This window comes from Schistocerca cancellata, chromosome 2 (assembly GCF_023864275.1).
Source record: "Schistocerca cancellata isolate TAMUIC-IGC-003103 chromosome 2, iqSchCanc2.1, whole genome shotgun sequence".
In the NCBI taxonomy this organism is placed as follows: domain Eukaryota; kingdom Metazoa; phylum Arthropoda; class Insecta; order Orthoptera; family Acrididae; genus Schistocerca; species Schistocerca cancellata.
Window position 1 is genome coordinate 1,050,890,135 of NC_064627.1, and position 17,236 is coordinate 1,050,907,370.

Here is a 17,236-nt window from a genome sequence, read left to right on the forward strand (position 1 = left end):
GTTAGATTCATTTGATTTGTTTGGTTTTCTTATTCAAGACAATGTACTTTCTGTTCCTGCTTTCAACCCAAAAGACAGTGTTACTCAATTGATTGAGGAGTTTCTCGATTTATTTTCCGAAGGACTTGGCAGACCAAATAATTTTGTGGCATATTTTACAATGAAGGACAATGTGCAACCTATGTTTTTTCAGATGTGTCCCATCCCTCATGCGATTAGAGACAATGTTGCAAGTGAACTTAAAGAATGGCAAGACAGTGGTGTTATTGCTCCTATCCAGGCTAGTTAATGGGCTTCTCCCTTAGTAATCTTACCATAGCCTTCTGGAAGATTTGTCATTGTGTTGACTTTAAATCCACTGTGGATCCACAAATAATAATTGATACTTATCCATTGTCTCGCTCTGATGATTTAATGGTCAGGCTTGGTGCAGGTCATTATTTTTTCAAAAATTGAGTTACGTGATTCACATTTGCAAATGCCGCTAGATGAGGAGTCTTAGAAAGTGTTTATGGTCAACACACATTTAGTGTTGTTTTAATTTTTGCATTTACCTTTTGGCAATGCTTCCACGCCTACCATATTGCAACGCTACTTAGAACAGCTTACTGGAAAAGCTCCATTCTGTTTGGACAATATGATGGTAAAAGTATACCAGAGGAACATATCAGTAATCTTGGTACACTGTTTCAAGTGCTTTCAACTGCAGGTTTGAAGTGTTGCCTGGACAAATGTGCCTTTTTTCATTCTGAAATTCAGTACTTAGGCCACGTTCTAAATAGCCAAGGTGTTCATCCCCTTCAATCACACTTGCTGGCCATCCAGAACCTCTCTGCCCCTGCAATCGGTTCTTGGGAAGCTGACATACTATATCCGGTTTACACCCAACGCAGCCCAGATCACAGCTCCGTTACATCGTTTGCACCATAAGAATGTGCCTTTTGTTTGGACCAAAGAGTGTCAGGTTGCATTCCAGAAACTTAAAAATGCCTTGTTGAGTGACAGATGCCTTGTTCATTTCGATCCCGCTAAGCCTGTGGTTTTGGCAGTGGATGCTTCTTCATACGGAATCGGAGCTGTCCTCTTGCACAGATTTGGTTCACAGAACACGCTGATTGCTTTTGCTTCCAAATTATTGATTAGGACCCAAAGCATCTCTTCCCAAATCAAGAAGGAAGTACTCGCTATTATCTACAATATGGCAAAGTTTCATCATTATATGTTTGGTCGGAAGTTTTACCTAGTGATGAACCATAAACCACTTCAGTCTTTGTTTCATCTGTCCAAACCTGTTCAGTCACACATGGTTCACAAGCTGCAATGTTGGGCTGCAACATTGGGCTTTATTACTGTCACAGAATCAGTATGTAATACTGTACTGGCCATGATGAAACATGCAAATGCTGATGACCTTCCTCACCTTCCGGATTCGGAATTTGATGCTACTGCTGCATCTTGTTGTCAGATCTATGCACAGAACACTGAACTTTTACAGACTTTTCCACTTCACTATGTGAAAATTGCTCAGGCCACAGAAGCAGACACTGAACTGAACCTTTTGTTGCACTACATCTGTAATTCTTGGCCTTTTTCAGTGAAAAACAGTCAGAATTCTTTTGCACATCAATATTTTGCTCATCGGCATACCCTCTCTGTACAATATGGTGAGATTTTATCGCAAAATGACTCTGGACAATAACATGTGCTTATTCCTAAAGTGTTGCAAAAGGATGTGTTGTGATTGCTCCACCAGAGACAGTGGGGAATTATATGCACAAAACAGTTAGCGCATCGGCACTGTACTCCGCCAGACATGGAGACCCACATGAACACATAACAGACCCACGTTGCAGTTGTGCTGAAAAGCTATGGCCCCAATGACAAATATTATCACCTTGGCCAAAGTCTCAATTGTCATAGCAACAAGTGGATACTGACTTTGCTGGTCCCTTTTGGAACACTGACTGGCTTATTGCTGTGGACTCTTTCAGCATATATCTGTTTGCAGCACCCATGAACTTGACTACTTCGCTTAGTATCATTCAGGTTTCGTCATCTACTTTTTGCTAGGAAGTTTTGCCTGCAGTGTTGGTTACAGACAACAGACCACAGTTTACGGCTCAGGACATTAAACATTTTCATCAACCAATGGTATTACTCACCTTACCAGTGCTCCATTTCACCCTCAGTCAAACGGAGAGGCTGAACGGTTTGTTGGCATGTTCACACAACAAATGAACAAACTATGTGCCTCCTACAAATGAGAGCAAGCACTGCTGCTCTTCCTCACAACGTACTGCTCCCTGCCCTGCAACAGACCATTGCCAGTGGAGCTTCTACATGGCCAGCACCACTGCATGCTGTTCCAGTTGCTGCACCTACCACAGCACACAGCATCTCCCACTGCTCTGCAATTGTTGCCTTGCACATAATAACTCTATTCTTTTCAGTTTTTGGTTGCACTAGGCACTGGGAGAGAGGAACAATTCTATGAAATTGGGCCCTGCCATGAATTTAATTCAACATCCTAGTGGGTTACTATGCCCCCACCAGGACCAGATTTGTGCTTGTCAATTACGAGATTCTTCCACAATTTTGTGTCCTCAGATTCGCAACCACCCAGGATCTTGCAGCTGGCACAGCCGTCCCCAGCTGCCTCTTCAGCACTGCCTGTGGAGCCAATGGAGCTGGACCCATTGCCTTCGCCGCCACAGCAGCTCAACTTCCTAGCACATGCCGCGGACTCGGCACTAGCGTCATCTTCATTGCCACCCTGTCGGATTTTCCTCGGACCAGGTCAAGAAGAGGACAGGCACCTTTTTGGGGTTTTCCAACTGATGCTCCCATCAGAGTGCAGGATGAATGTCGGTGCATGGTCAGGGGTTCAGCATCAGTCCCAGTTGGAGCTCCCAACACTTCACACTACCTAACTTCCTGCTGCCTATCTCCCCCCCCCCCCCCACCCCCCTCCTGCACCTGCCCTATTGCATGTAGGAGGCACAACAAGCACATCATGCAACCTCATAACAAGAAGTTATCTTTCTTTCATTTTTAGAAATAAAGAGTTCCATTAATTTGATAGTGTTATGTACAAATCATTTTGGATTCCTGCCACCGATCATCACTTCTCCTCTCCTTTCTTGCTTGTGTCGATACTGACTCCCATAGTAGCCAACACAACAGACATGTAAACACAAGGAAATTAAAGAGAAAAATAAATAAATAAAAAAAAAAACAGTAACGTGGTACATAGTTCGGTGAGGTAATACGTGCGAAGAGTGTGGGCGGTAGATGTAAATGGATTAAGTGAGGTTAGCACCGGTTGGTAATAATTAAATTGATGGTGTTCCAAGTGCTGCAGTGCAGGTTGTATACATTGCAGGATGCTGAAACTTCGTAGTTATGTTCATTAATTGGGACACATTCAGAAAATGCTGAAAAAATAATAGTTCCACCATCTGCCACAAGGTGAAAACATGGCACTGTAAGCACACAGAATGTGAAATGTTTCCTGTTTTGATGTGAATATGCTCTTTGTGGTGTAAAGGGTTAAGAAGGTTGCAGTTTTCCACATGAAAAGAAAGACCTTGCACTGCTGGTAAAGTTGTTCTACCAGAAAGGTGACAATAGCAGCACTACATTAGTGGAATATCACCAACAGAAATTGCTGTGAAGAGTCCTCACATCAATAAATGGGTTAAAGAATACGATTAAGAAATTTGAAGAAACATGTGAACCGATGCAGCAGGGACAGGGCGGTGGCCCATTCCCATGGCAGTTGTTGATAAAGTTCCTGCAGCCAAAGCTGACCATACAGCACATGGCTCAAATTCTGCAGCCAGTTCTCAAGCTGTGTCAAAGGAATGGTCTTCCCCTGGTCAACAGTCCAAAACATTTTGCAGCACAGTTTACACTGGTATCCCTACAAGATTCAAAATTTGCACCAAATGAGCCCCAAGGTAGGCTACAATGCCATACTTTATCCTTCATTTTTTGGCACACGTGGAAATGGATGACACATGGCCAGGCAATATTCTTTGGTCAGACAAGGCACATTCTACTCTGCACACGATACCATGAATGCTCAAGAGTTGCCACATATGATGTGTGCAGGAACATCCACTGCAGTCAACTGATGTGACTGTGTGGTGTGATTCCTCAAGTTCTTTCATTCTCGGTCCGTATACATCCAGACTCTTCTTGATTTGAAGGATAGCATATGGTGACTTATCGCTCTGATTAAACCAGATATGCTGCACCCACATTACATTCTGATTGCTTACAGTGCCATATTTTCATCTGGTGGCAGAAAGTGGAATTATTATTTTTTTGTCTTATTCTGCAAGCACTCCACTTAATGAATATACTTACGATGTTCAGCATCCTACACTGTATATAGCACACACTACAGTGCTTCAAGAACCATCAGTTTAATTATAACCCCCTGGTATGAGCATGTTGGAATGAGGAAAGAGAAAGAGGGGGGCATGTGGAGGGATGCTAGGTAGAGGTTCAACAAGTTCATGTGGCACAGGAAAGTACAGAAAATAATGCACAAAAATACACAAGAGTGAGGCATGAAGAGTGATTAATTTCAAGGTCTAGGAGTAATTATATCAATGGGAATAATGTAAGACATGGGATATAGCCAAGTGTTGTGTACAGACAAGGTGGTTGATACAGTATAGCTCGTAAGTCTGTGTGTGTGTGTGTGTGTGTGTGTGTGTGTGTGTGTGTGTGTGTGCAGTTTGGTCAGCAATAGGTAAAACACAGGAAAGAAGAGAAAGAATAGTATGCATCACAGAATAGTAACAAAGGAAAATGGCACTAGTTTATGGGATGGAAGAAAAGCCACTAGGCAAAACCAAACAATGGAAAATCCAGGAAGACAGTATTATGAAAAGGATATATTGCTACTCACTGTATAGAGGAGATGTTGAATGACAGACAGACACAACAAAAAGACAGACATACATTTCAGCTTTCAGCCAGAAGGCCTTCTTCGAAAGCAGAAAACACACACACATTCACACAAGCACAATTCACACACACATGACAACTGTCTTTGGACACTGTGGCCAGACTGCATACAGCAAGTGCCCATTATGGGAAAAGTGTGTATGGGGGTTAAGGAGCATGCAGGGACGTGGTGGGGACAGAGCAGGGCTGCAAGGTGCAATCGGGAGATTTGTGGGAGGGATTAGGAGGGTTGAAAAGGAGAGAAGTGTAGGGGAGGAAAAAGACTAGTGGGTGCATTGATGAAATAGAAAGCTGTGTCATTATTGATGCTGTCTTCCACTACACTAACATCCCTAATTCACATGGACTTGCTGCTGGTGAACTCTCTCTATCCCACCACCCAACTGACCAACTGACTCCAAACCTACAACCACCTTCCTGATCATCATGACCAATTATATCCTCATCCACAGTTACTTCACCTTTGAAGGCATCACTTACAAATAAATCCATGGTAAGGCAATGGGCACCTGCATGGCACCATACTCTGCCAAACTATTCATGGACGTTCTACAGGAACCCTTCCTAACCATCCAGAATCTCAAATCCTCTTATCTGGCTCAGTTTCAATGATGACATCTTCATGATCTAAATAGAGGGTGGGGACACCTTATCCACATTCCTCCAGAATCTCAAAACCTCCTCCCCCATTCACTTCACTTGCTCCTCCTCAACCCAACAAGCCACCTTCCTTGATGTTGACCTCCATTTCAAAGATGGTTACATCAGTAACTCTGTCTATATCATGCCTACCAATCATCAACAATACCTTCACTTTGACAGTTGCCACCCACTCCAAACCTAGAAGTCCCTTTCACACAGCCAAGCCAACTGTGGCCATCACATCTGTAGTGACGAGCAGTCCCTCTCCAGATATACCAAGGGTCTCACTGAGGTCTTCACAGACCAGAATCACCCTCCCAAACTTGTACAGAAACAGATCCCCCATTCCTTGTCTCTCCAGTCACCTACCACCTCCAAGAGTCCTACTGTCCAGCCACAAAGGAGCATTCCACTTGAGACTCAGTACCACCCAGGACTGGAGCAACTGAATGACATTCTCCACCAGGGTTTCAATTACCTCTTGTCATGCCCTGAAATGAGAAACAGGCTATCCAATATCCTTCTCACCCCACCCACAGTGGTATTCCGCTGCCCACCAAACCTACACAATAACCTTGTCCATCGATACTGTATCCCTGCTCCTAACCCCTTGTTCACATCACTGCAATAGGCCTAGATGCAAGACCTGTCCCATACATCTGGCCACAGGCGTCATCTACTCCATCAAAGGCAGGGTTACCTGTGGAAGTAGTCAGGTGATCTACAAACTAAGCTGCAACCAATGTGCTGCTTTCTACATGGGCATGACAGCCAACAAACTGTCTATCTGCATGAATGGCCACCAACAAACTGTGGCCAAGAGACAGGGGAATCACACAGTTGTTGAATATGGTGCTCAATAAAAAGTGCTTCATTTCAATGACTGCTTCACAGCCTGTGCCATCTGGATCCCTTCTACAAACACCACCTTTTCTGAATTGTGCAGGTAGGAACTATCACTGTAATACACTCCTGGAAATGGAAAAAAAGAACACATTGACACCGGTGTGTCAGACCCACCATACTTGCTCCGGACACTGCGAGTGGGCTGTACAAGCAATGATCACACGCACGGCACAGCGGACACACCAGGAACCGTGGTGTTGGCTGTCGAATGGCGCTAGCTGCGCAGCATTTGTGCACCGCCGCCGTCAGTGTCAGCCAGTTTGCCGTGGCATACGGAGCTCCATCGCAGTCTTTAACACTGGTAGCATGCCGCGACAGCGTGGACGTGAACCGTGTGTGCAGTTGACGGACTTTGAGCGAGGGCGTGTAGTGGGCATGCGGGAGGCCGGGTGGACGTACCGCTGAATTGCTCAACACATGGGGCGTGAGGTCTCCACAGTACATCGATGTTGTCGCCAGTGGTCGGCGGAAGGTGCACGTGCCCGTCGACCTGGGACCGGACCACAGCGACGCACGGATGCACATCAAGACCATAGGATCCTACGCAGTGCCGTAGGGGACCGCACCACCACTTCCCAGCAAATTAGGGACACTGTTGCTCCTGGGGTATCGGCGAGGACCATTCGCAACCGTCTCCATGAAGCTGGGCTACGGTCCCGCACACCGTTAGGCCGTCTTCCGCTCACACCCCAACATCGTGCAGCCCGCCTCCAGTGGTGTCGCGACAGGCATGAATGGAGGGACGAATGGAGATGTGTCGTCTTCAGCGATGAGAGTCGCTTCTGCCTTGGTGCCAATGATGGTCGTATGCGTGTTTGGCGCCGTGCAGGTGAGCGCCACAATCAGGACTGCATACGACCGAGGCACACAGCGCCAACACCCGGCATCATGGTGTGGGGAGCGATCTCCTACACTGGCCGTACACCACTGGTGATCGTCGAGGGGCACTGAATAGTGCACGGTACATCCAAACCGTCATCGAACCCATCGTTCTACCATTCCTAGACCGGCAAGGGAACTTGCTGTTCCAACAGGACAATGCACGTCCGCATGTATCCCGTGCCACCCAACGTGCTCTAGAAGGTGTAAGTCAACTACCCTGGCCAGCAAGATCTCCGGATCTGTCCCCCATTGAGCATGTTTGGGACTGGATGAAGCGTCATCTCACGTGGTCTGCACGTCCAGCACGAACGCTGGTCCAACTGAGGCGCCAGGTGGAAATGGCATGGCAAGCCGTTCCACAGGACTACATCCAGCATCTCTACGATCGTCTCCATGGGAGAATAGCAGCCTGCATTGCTGCGAAAGGTGGATATACACTGTACTAGTGCCGACATTGTGCATGCTCTGTTGCCTGTGTCTATGTGCCTGTGGTTCTGTCAGTGTGATCATGTGATGTATCTGACCCCAGGAATGTGTCAATAAAGTTTCCCCTTCCTGGGACAATGAATTCACGGTGTTCTTATTTCAATTTCCAGGAGTGTACAATCTACATTCCCATAACCCCTGGCCTTAACCTTCGCTAGTCCCTGTCCTTCACCCACCTACCCCCTCCGTGGCCAGAGACACTGAACATGTTTGTGTGACTTACGCTTTTGTCAATAAGTGTGTGTTTTCTACTTTAGAAGAAAGCCTTTTGGCTGAATGCTCAACTTTACATCAGTCTTTTTGTTGTGCCTGTCAGCAACTCAACATGCATGGTGAGTAGCAACCTTTTCTTTTCATAATATTGTCATTATTCCATCCTGGTTTTTTCAGTGTTTAATGTTTTCTAAAATGATTTATAGAGTGGCATAAAGACATAGTATATGGTGCCTTTTTTTCACAGGTATTATTATCTCAGACTAACATCTACAGTTGCTTTATGAATGTCAACATTGCCTTCTAAACTTATCACTTCAATTATTTTTTAGTGCAGTAGACAGACAGACAGACTGATAGATCACAAATTGAAACACATGTCATATGCACAGCTGGTGGTCGCTTTCCCCCATGTAGATTCACCAGGAATAAATACTTCCTGTTTACAAAATTTATAAGAGGCAAATTCCAATACTAAGGTCCAGTGACCAATATTTAACTGATGATAGGCCTGAATAAAGTTTCACACATGCAGCACAGTCTACCGACTCATTAGCAAACTACTGCAGTGCTGATTTGATTAAATAGTTGCTTGCCAGTCGGTAGGAGCAGATCACAATGGCCGAGACAATTGTAAAACCCACCACTTGTGAAGTGTGTGAAGGGATTAGAATATTGCTGGCAAAAGGATCTTCAAAAGCTGAAATCCATCATGAGTTATGCCTAGTATTATTATTGTTGTTGTTGTTGTTGTTGTGGTCTTCAATCCAAGGACAGATTTGATGCAGCTCTCCATGCTACTCTATCCTATGCAATTCTTTTCATCTCCGAGTAACTACTGAAACCTACATCCTTCTGAATCTGCTTACTGCATTCATCTCTTGGTCTCTCTCTATGATTTTTATCCCCCACACTTCCCTTCACTACTAAATTGGTGATCCCTTTATGTCTCAGAACATCTCCTACCAACCAATCCCTTCTTCTAGTCAGGTTATGGCACAAATTTCTTTTCTCTCCCCAATTCTATTCAATACCGCCCCATTAGTTATGTTATATAAGCATCTTATGTTCAGCATTCTGTAGCACCACATTTCAAAAGTTTCTATTCTCTTCTTGTATAAACTGTTTATCATCCTTGTTTCATATCAATACATGGCTACACTTCATACAAACACTTTCGGAAAAGACTTCCTAACACTTAAATCTCTATACAATGTTAACAAATTTCTCTTCTCCAGAAATGCTTTTCTTGCCACTAGCAGTCTACATTTTATGTCATCTTTACTTTGACCATCACCAGATATCTTGCTGCCCAAAAAGCAAAATTCATGAACTACTTTAAGTGTCTTGCTTCCTATTTTAATTCCCTCAGCATCACCTGGATCATGCCTTTGACTCATTATAATTGTCATCAGGTTCCTATACAAATTGTAAATAGCCTTTCACTCCCTGTACTTTATCCCAGCCCCCTTTAGAATTTGAAAGAGAGTAGTCCAGCTGACATTCTCAAATGCTTCCTCTAAGTCAACAAATGCTATAAGCTTAGGTGTGACTCTCCTTGACCTGTCTTCTATGAGAAGTCATAGGGTCAATACTGCCTCACATGTTTCTACACTTCCTTGGACCCCTAACTGGTCTTCCCCGAGGTCAGCTTCTGCCAGTTTTTCCACTCGTATGTAAAGAATTTGTGTTAGTATTTTGCAGCCATGACTTATTAAACTGATAGTTCGGTAATTTTCAGACCTGTCAACACTTGCTTTCTTTGGGATTGGAATTATTATATTCTTCTTGAAGTCTGAGGGTATTTCACCTGTCTCATACATCTTGCCTACCAGATGGTATTATATTCTTCTTGAAGTCTGAGGGTATTTCACCTGTCTCATACATCTTGCCTACCAGATGGTAGAGTTTTGTCAGGGTTGGCTCTCCCATGGCTACCAGTAGTTCTAAAGGAATGATGTCTACTCCCGGGGCCTTGTTTCAACTTAGCTCTTTCAGCACTCTGTCAATTTCTTCATACAATATCATATCCCCCATCTCATCTTCATCTATATCCTCTTCTATTTCCATCATACTGGCTTCAAGTACATCTTCCTTGTATAGACCCTCCACATACTCCTTCCATCTTTATGCTTCTTTGCTTAGGACTGGTTTTCCATCTGAGCTCGTGATATTCAGACAGGTGGTTCTCTTTTCTCCAAATGCCCCTTTAATTTTCCTGTTGGTGGCATGTATCATACCCCTAGTGAAATATCATTCTAAATTATAACATTTGTTCTCTAGCCATTCCTGCTTAGTCATTTTGCATTTCCTGTCAGTTTCATTTTTGAGACTTTCGTATTCCTTTATGCCTGCTTCATTTACTGCATTTTTATATTGTCCCATTTTAACAATTAAATTCAGTATCTCATTTTACACAATAGTTTCTACAAGACCTTGTCTTTTTACTTACTTGATCCTCTGCTGCCTTCACTATTCCATCTCTCAAAGCCACCCATTCTTCTTCCACTGTATTTATTTCCCCTGTATTTGTCAGTTGTTCCTTAATGCTCTCTCTGAAACACTCCATAACCTACAATACTTTCGGTTTATCCAGGTAATATCTGTTTAAATTCCTAGTTTTTTGCAGTTCTTTCAGTTTTAATCTACAGTTCATAACCAACTCTACAGTTCATAACCAACAGATTGTGTTTAAAGCCCACATCTGCCTCTGAAAATGTATTATGAGTTAAAATCATGTTCCAAGATCTCTGTCTAACCATCATACAATCAATCTGAAACCTTTTGGTGTCTCCACATCTCTTCCACATATGCACCCTTCTTTTACGATTCCTATACCAAGTGTTAGCGCAGATTAAATTATTCTCTGTGAAAAATTCTACTGGCAGCTCTCTCTTTCATTCCTTTCCTCTAGTCCATATTTACCCACTATTTTTCCTTCTCTTTCTTTTCCTACACCTAGTGTACGCATCTAAAATAATAAGTGACAAACAAGTTCATAAAGGGTGTCAAGAATTTCAAAATGGATACACAAATGTTCACAGACGTTCACGGTAGACAGCGGAGTGACAGGCCCATTATTCAGGTCACTGACACTGTTGATCAAGTGAACCAGAAACTTCAAAGTGATCACCGACTGACAATTAGTTGTCTGGCTAATGAAATCCAAAATTTTGCTCGAACCTCGGTTTATGCAACTGCCACTGAGGAGCTTGGATATCACAAACTGTGAGTGAGGTGGGTTCCAAAAGTGCTCACTGATAAGAATAAAGAGCAAAGAATGTGTACTGCATGACAGGTTTTGGGTTGTTACAGAGAAGATGGAGCTGATTTGTTTTCCCGCACTGCTACGGGTGACAAGACAGGGATATTGTAACCAATGCAGAATCAAAAAGAGTCAATACAGTGGCACCATCCCAGTTCACCCACATCAAAGAAGCTTATGCAATCTGTGTTCTTGAATTGAAAAATTGTGGCTACCATCTTTTGGGACATAAAGGGCATCCTTTTGTTTGGTTTCAGGCACCACAGGTCAGCAATTACAGCTGACATATCTTGTGAAATGCTAAACAAACTGAAACATGCAATCAAAATTGATGCCACGGGAAACTGTCATCTGGAATAATCCTCCTTTACAACAATTCATGCCATCATATTGCTGCCAAAATCAAGGAGAAGGTTCAAGATTTTCATTAGGAACTTCTTGAGCATCCTCCATACAGTTCCAACCTTGCACCAAGCAATTATTTTCTCTTCTTGAATTTGAAAAAGTGGCAGGGTGGACAAAAACTTTAAAACAATGATTAACTCAAGATTGTCATTACCAAATGGTTCAGTTAACAGGCGGCAGACTTCTATGCAGAGGAGTTAAAGAAGCAGGGGCAACATTACAGAAAGTGTGTAGATGTGACCAGCAATAATGTGTAAAAGTAAAGTAGATATGCAGTAAAATATTACAATCAATAAAAACCTTTTCTCATCAGCTAAATTTTTTTATGGCCAAACAGACCTTGGTTATGGAATGCACCTTGTATAATGGACAACCATATACACATTTCTGCACCAAGCTGGGTATCTACAAATATGAAGTAATTTTTCTACTGAAGGAGATAACCTGCCTGAAAATCTGTGCACATGTATAATCACTTAATAAAAACTGTGGCTCTACCATTTCCTTGAACTTCAAAAACTGTGCACCTGTGTTGCTCTCACATGTTACAGAAAATTCCTGTCACTATCATTTTTCTGTTACAAAATAGATAGCTAACTCAGATTTGGTAATGCATTACTCTTGAAAAATGTTTAGTTGCTCTAAAGTCTTATGCAGTATGCTGCAAGTGACTGCATTTAAACAGTTGAAGACGGAAATGGGGATGCGCTGTCCGTGAGGCATACAGTGTGCGAGCTACAGATCATCACATAGTGGAACCAAATCTAGACTTTCTTATATCTTTTACTCAGCACATTTTCAAAATTTAAAGACAAAAAATCCAACTTACAAAGTGACATTTTGTGTACTACCTCATTTACCTATCATTCAGTGGCAATGTAATTTGAGTTCCACATTTTCCAAGGAGGTTTTATAAAATAGTATGAACATGCAAACAATGGTATAGAGCACCCTCAGCCTTATAAAACTAGAAGAATCTTCCTATGCGTCAATGGATATAAATCCTGAGCAGCAGCGGTGCTGGCAATTTTACTATATTCAATTTAGCCTGTGTAAGCATTAACAATACACAATCGAGTAGTCATACTTTATTGTTAATACAGCATGCATATTTAGCTTCCAACAACTGTTTTTCCTTTAAGGTGTACCTCAATTTGTTCCAGATCCCTGAATGTTCTACTAAATGATGGAATCTACAGAATAAGATAGAGGAATGAATGAATGGATGAAATTTTACATTGTCCCTTTCAAATAAATTTCTTGAGAGAAGTTCTCCAAAGGAGACTGGGAACTTATTAATTCAAACTGTCATTATAATATGTTGTGAAATCACTCTGCACAACATGTGGCTACTTAATAAGCAATCAGTAACAATTAGAGCACTTTTTACATTACCTGATAACATATTAGGTTCTGCTCATCTGCTGAAGCTGCAGGAGAAACCAAACACATCCAATTACATGAATCTTCTTCAGCTGTGTTTAAATAATATGAGTCAGTTTCTGTTTGCCCAAATATCTGCAATAAATACGACACATCAGGTTATGTTCCAGTAGTAATTGCTATCTGGAACAAAAACATTCATATTCAAAGTTTGTTCTGAGACTGAAAGTATACACTTTACATACAGAAAGTTACTAGTGAAAACTACATGGCTTAAGTACATGACAGGACCACTGAATAACCTATGACAGCTGGCACTCAACGATGTCACTTTCGATGTATTTTTAGATATCACCATGCTACGTCAGGTACAAGTATAACAACAAACAAATCAAAGATGGCAGCACAGTAATAGAAATTTCTCAGGAAAGGGCAAATTTCGTTATGACGATTTCTTAGGTATTGCAGAGAAGTTACAATAAAATATTCCGAAACCCATATAGCACCCACAATGAGTTACACCACAAGCACAATGATGTTGTTTTCCACAACAAAGCATTAAGTCGGGAAGGCGATACATCAATTAAGAAAATAAGTCAGCAGGCATGGATTAGGTTCCAGTTTCTGTTCTGAAGCCATGTGTGAGCAGTGTACAAACCACCCCTAACAAACTTAATAAATGAGTCCTGTAGTTGACATGTTTTCCAGGGATCTAGGAGTTGTGCCCTCAGGAAAGAAGGATAATATAGCTAACATAAGAAAAAAACTACAGGCCAGTTTTACTACTGTCAGCATTCTCAAAAGTAACTGAATCAGTTGAGAAAGATAGGTTAATAAGTTACATGAATAAGAACAAACTTGTTATGTAAGCTCAGTTTGGTTTCAAAAGTGAGAGAAGTACAGTATCAGTCATAACAAATGTTGTGACAGTGCCACGAGATTTAAAAGTGCCGCTACGTCAGTACGCAAACACGGCGATAGAGGCGCTCCGCAGCTCGGCTGAGTGCGGGAGCGCCACCTAACAATGAACGGCGCCGGCCGCATGTCACGGCAAGGCAGTTGAGTGACAGATACGGAGTTGGTAGCATGAAACCCACTATTGTTTCTACGTTTGTATATCCACGCAATTTATTAGTGAATTAAAGGTTATAACACTTTTTGGCGACGAGGTCGGATATTTTTTTTCCAGCGTTGGAGTATTGTGCGTTCGTGTCTGGGCAGACATGAAACAGCTTCTGCAAGCGCTCACTGAACAACAAACACAGCTGACGCCTGCTATTCAGGCGTTGTCGACGTCGCTTACTCATCGTCTGTCGTCCTCTTCTCCGCCTCCGTTCCCTCCTTACGACGAGGCCGCTGAAGACTGGGAGGATTATGAGAAGCGTTTGCGGCAACACTTCTTGGCTTTTGGCATTGTCGACGCCCCGATGTGTAAGTCGTTATTTCTATCTGGGATTTCCCCACGGATCTATCAGCTGCTATCTCAGTTAGCCCCTCTGCGGGAACCTGCCTCTCTGTCCTTCCAAGAAATGTGTGACTTATTGTCTAACTATTACCGAAAAAACACCCACGTCGTTGCCGCCCGTGTGGCGTTCTACCAGTGTCGTAAACAGCCCCATCAATCTTACCGGGCTTGGGCGGCGGAACTACACGGTCTGAGTAGGAAATGTCAGTTTGTCACGGACACTCATCATGAGTCTTAGGCTGATTCAATGGTTAGGGATGCTATTCTACGGCTTGCTCCTGATAAAGAAGTTCGGCAACGTGCCCTACAACTGCCAAACCCGTCGTTGTCGGAAGTTCTAAGCATCGCTCAATCCTTTGAAGTGTCTCACGCTGCTGGCGCGCAAATAGACGCGTGTTGTGATGTAGGCGCTGTACAGTCAACTTTTGACACGGACAATTTGCCTGTTTCCCAGGAGAACGAAGATGTGGCGGCGGTTCACTCGCGTAAACAATGTCGCGTTGGGCCGCAATGCTCGCAGCGAAAACAGCAACTACAGAAACAGGTTCGTTCCGCCCTTCCTTCTTGTCCATGTTGTTTCGTACAGCATGACAGGGCCGCGTGTCCAAAACGTTGGGCCACGTGTAATTCATGTAGGAAAAAAGGCCACATTGCTTCTGTGTGTCAGTCCCCTAAAGTTCCTGTCGACGAGGACGAGGCATCGAACATGGATGTTAACTGTGTGCTTTCTCAAACAAATAAGTTGTTTGTTACTGTTCATGTTCTGGATAAAGACATTCGCATGCAAGTGGACACTGGCTCTGCAGTAACTCTCATTAATTCTTGCACGTATTTGGAGTTGGGCTCCCCTCCCTTGTCTCCAGTTACGCGAAATCTGAGAACTTATAATAAACAGAAAATTCCTATCGTGGGCCAGTTTGATGCTTCCACTGCCTACAAGTCTGTTGTTCAGCCCCTCACGTTTTATGTGGTGGATCATGCGGGCACTGAAAATCTGTTCGGTTATGATGCTTTCCAGTTGTTTGGGTTCTCCATTGATGATGATGTGCACCTCATATCTGAGGATATTCCGTATCAACAGCTGGATGGATTGTGTTCTGAATTCTCGTCCGTGTTCTCTGCTGGTCTGGGTCGTGCCAAGGATTTTGAAGCCCACATTACTCTTAAACCTACAGCTTGCCCTAAGTTTTTCCGGGAACACCCTATTCCGATGGCGTTGCGTGCACCTGTCAAGGCTGAGATAGACAGGTTAACAGCTTCAGGGATTCTCCTTTCTGTTACCTCCAGCGAATGAGCATCGCCAATCATGGTGGTTTCTAAACCAAACGGGAGTCTGCGATTGTGTGGCGATTTTAAAGCCACTGTCAATGCTCAGAGCCTCATTGACACTTATCCTCTTTCCCGTCCTGAGGAGTTATTTACCAAGCTCTTACTATTTATCAAAATCTTTGCGCTAGAAGGTCTTCCATCCACAATTGTCACGGACAACGGCCCTCAGTTCTCTTCGCAGGCCTTCTGTGATTTTTGTACTGGACAAGGGATTCATCATGTTACAGCACCGCCCTTCCATCCCTAATCAAATGGGGAGGTCAAGTGCCTTGTCCGCACTTTCAAAAGCCAGATGAAAAAATTCCTTACTGATTTTTCTACTGATGACGCTCTGTTGCAATTTCTGAGTTCTTATTGCTTCACACCTCTGGGTGATCGCAGCCCTGCTGAACTCTTGCATGGCCGCCAACCGTGCACTCTACTGCACCTGCTTCACCCTGTCAGGCCTAGTAATGTGTCCCCTAGTGCGAGAAAATACTCGGTGGGTGCCGACATGTGGGCACGAGGGTATGGATCTCACCCTAAATGGATTCCAGGGGTGGTCAAGGCTTTCCGCGGCCGCCGGCTTTGTGAAATACGTACGGACGACGGCATGGTTGTTCGCCATTACGACCAGATGCGCCCACGACTGGTGGCCACCCTGGTGCCACCGCCCCTTCTTTCGCCTCCACCAGCCCGAGAAGCCAGTCCTGTCGCTGCTGCCGATCTCCCGTGCGTGTCGCTGCAGCCAACGTCGCTGCCGCTTCCGTGTACGCCGGAACCGGCACCAGTCGCGACGCCGCCTTCTCCGGGATCCATCTCGATGGAGCACACCCCCAAGTCCACGACACCTATGGATGCTGCTCCGGAGTTTTCACCCATCATCTCATCCAGGAGGCACGTTCCACGCCCAAGCTTCCGTCCTGGACATTTTCGACCATATTCTCGTGTTTCTCCGTGGGATCTTCTCGGGGTCTCCCAAGAGGCCATGGATGTCTCCGCACTGTCCGTGTCTCCAAGGAAGTGTTTTTTTTTTCAAGGGGGGAAAAGTGTTGTGACAGTGCCACGAGATTTAAAAGTGCCGCTACATCAGTACACAAACACGCAATAGAGGCGCTCCGCAGCTCGGCTGAGCGCGGGAGCGCCACCTAGCTATGAATGGCGCCGGCCGCGTGTCACGGAACGGCAGTTGAGTGACAGATACGGAGTTGGTAGCACGAAACCCACTATTGTTTCTACGTTTGTATATCCACGCAATTTATTAGTGAATTAAAGGTTAGAACAACAAATATCCTAAAAGT

General features: G+C 43.9%; 1 protein-coding gene across 2 annotated transcripts in view; it reads right to left on the reverse strand.

The window, feature by feature from the left end:
- The window catches only part of LOC126163031 (uncharacterized), a 300,543-nt gene that overhangs the window by 226,548 nt on the left and 56,759 nt on the right, over positions 1-17,236 (reverse strand). For both annotated transcript variants that reach the window (XM_049919905.1, XM_049919904.1), the window contains exon 4: positions 13,175-13,297. In XM_049919905.1, coding sequence (XP_049775862.1) covers positions 13,175-13,297 — 123 coding nt within the window. The remainder of the gene's footprint in view (positions 1-13,174; positions 13,298-17,236) is intronic.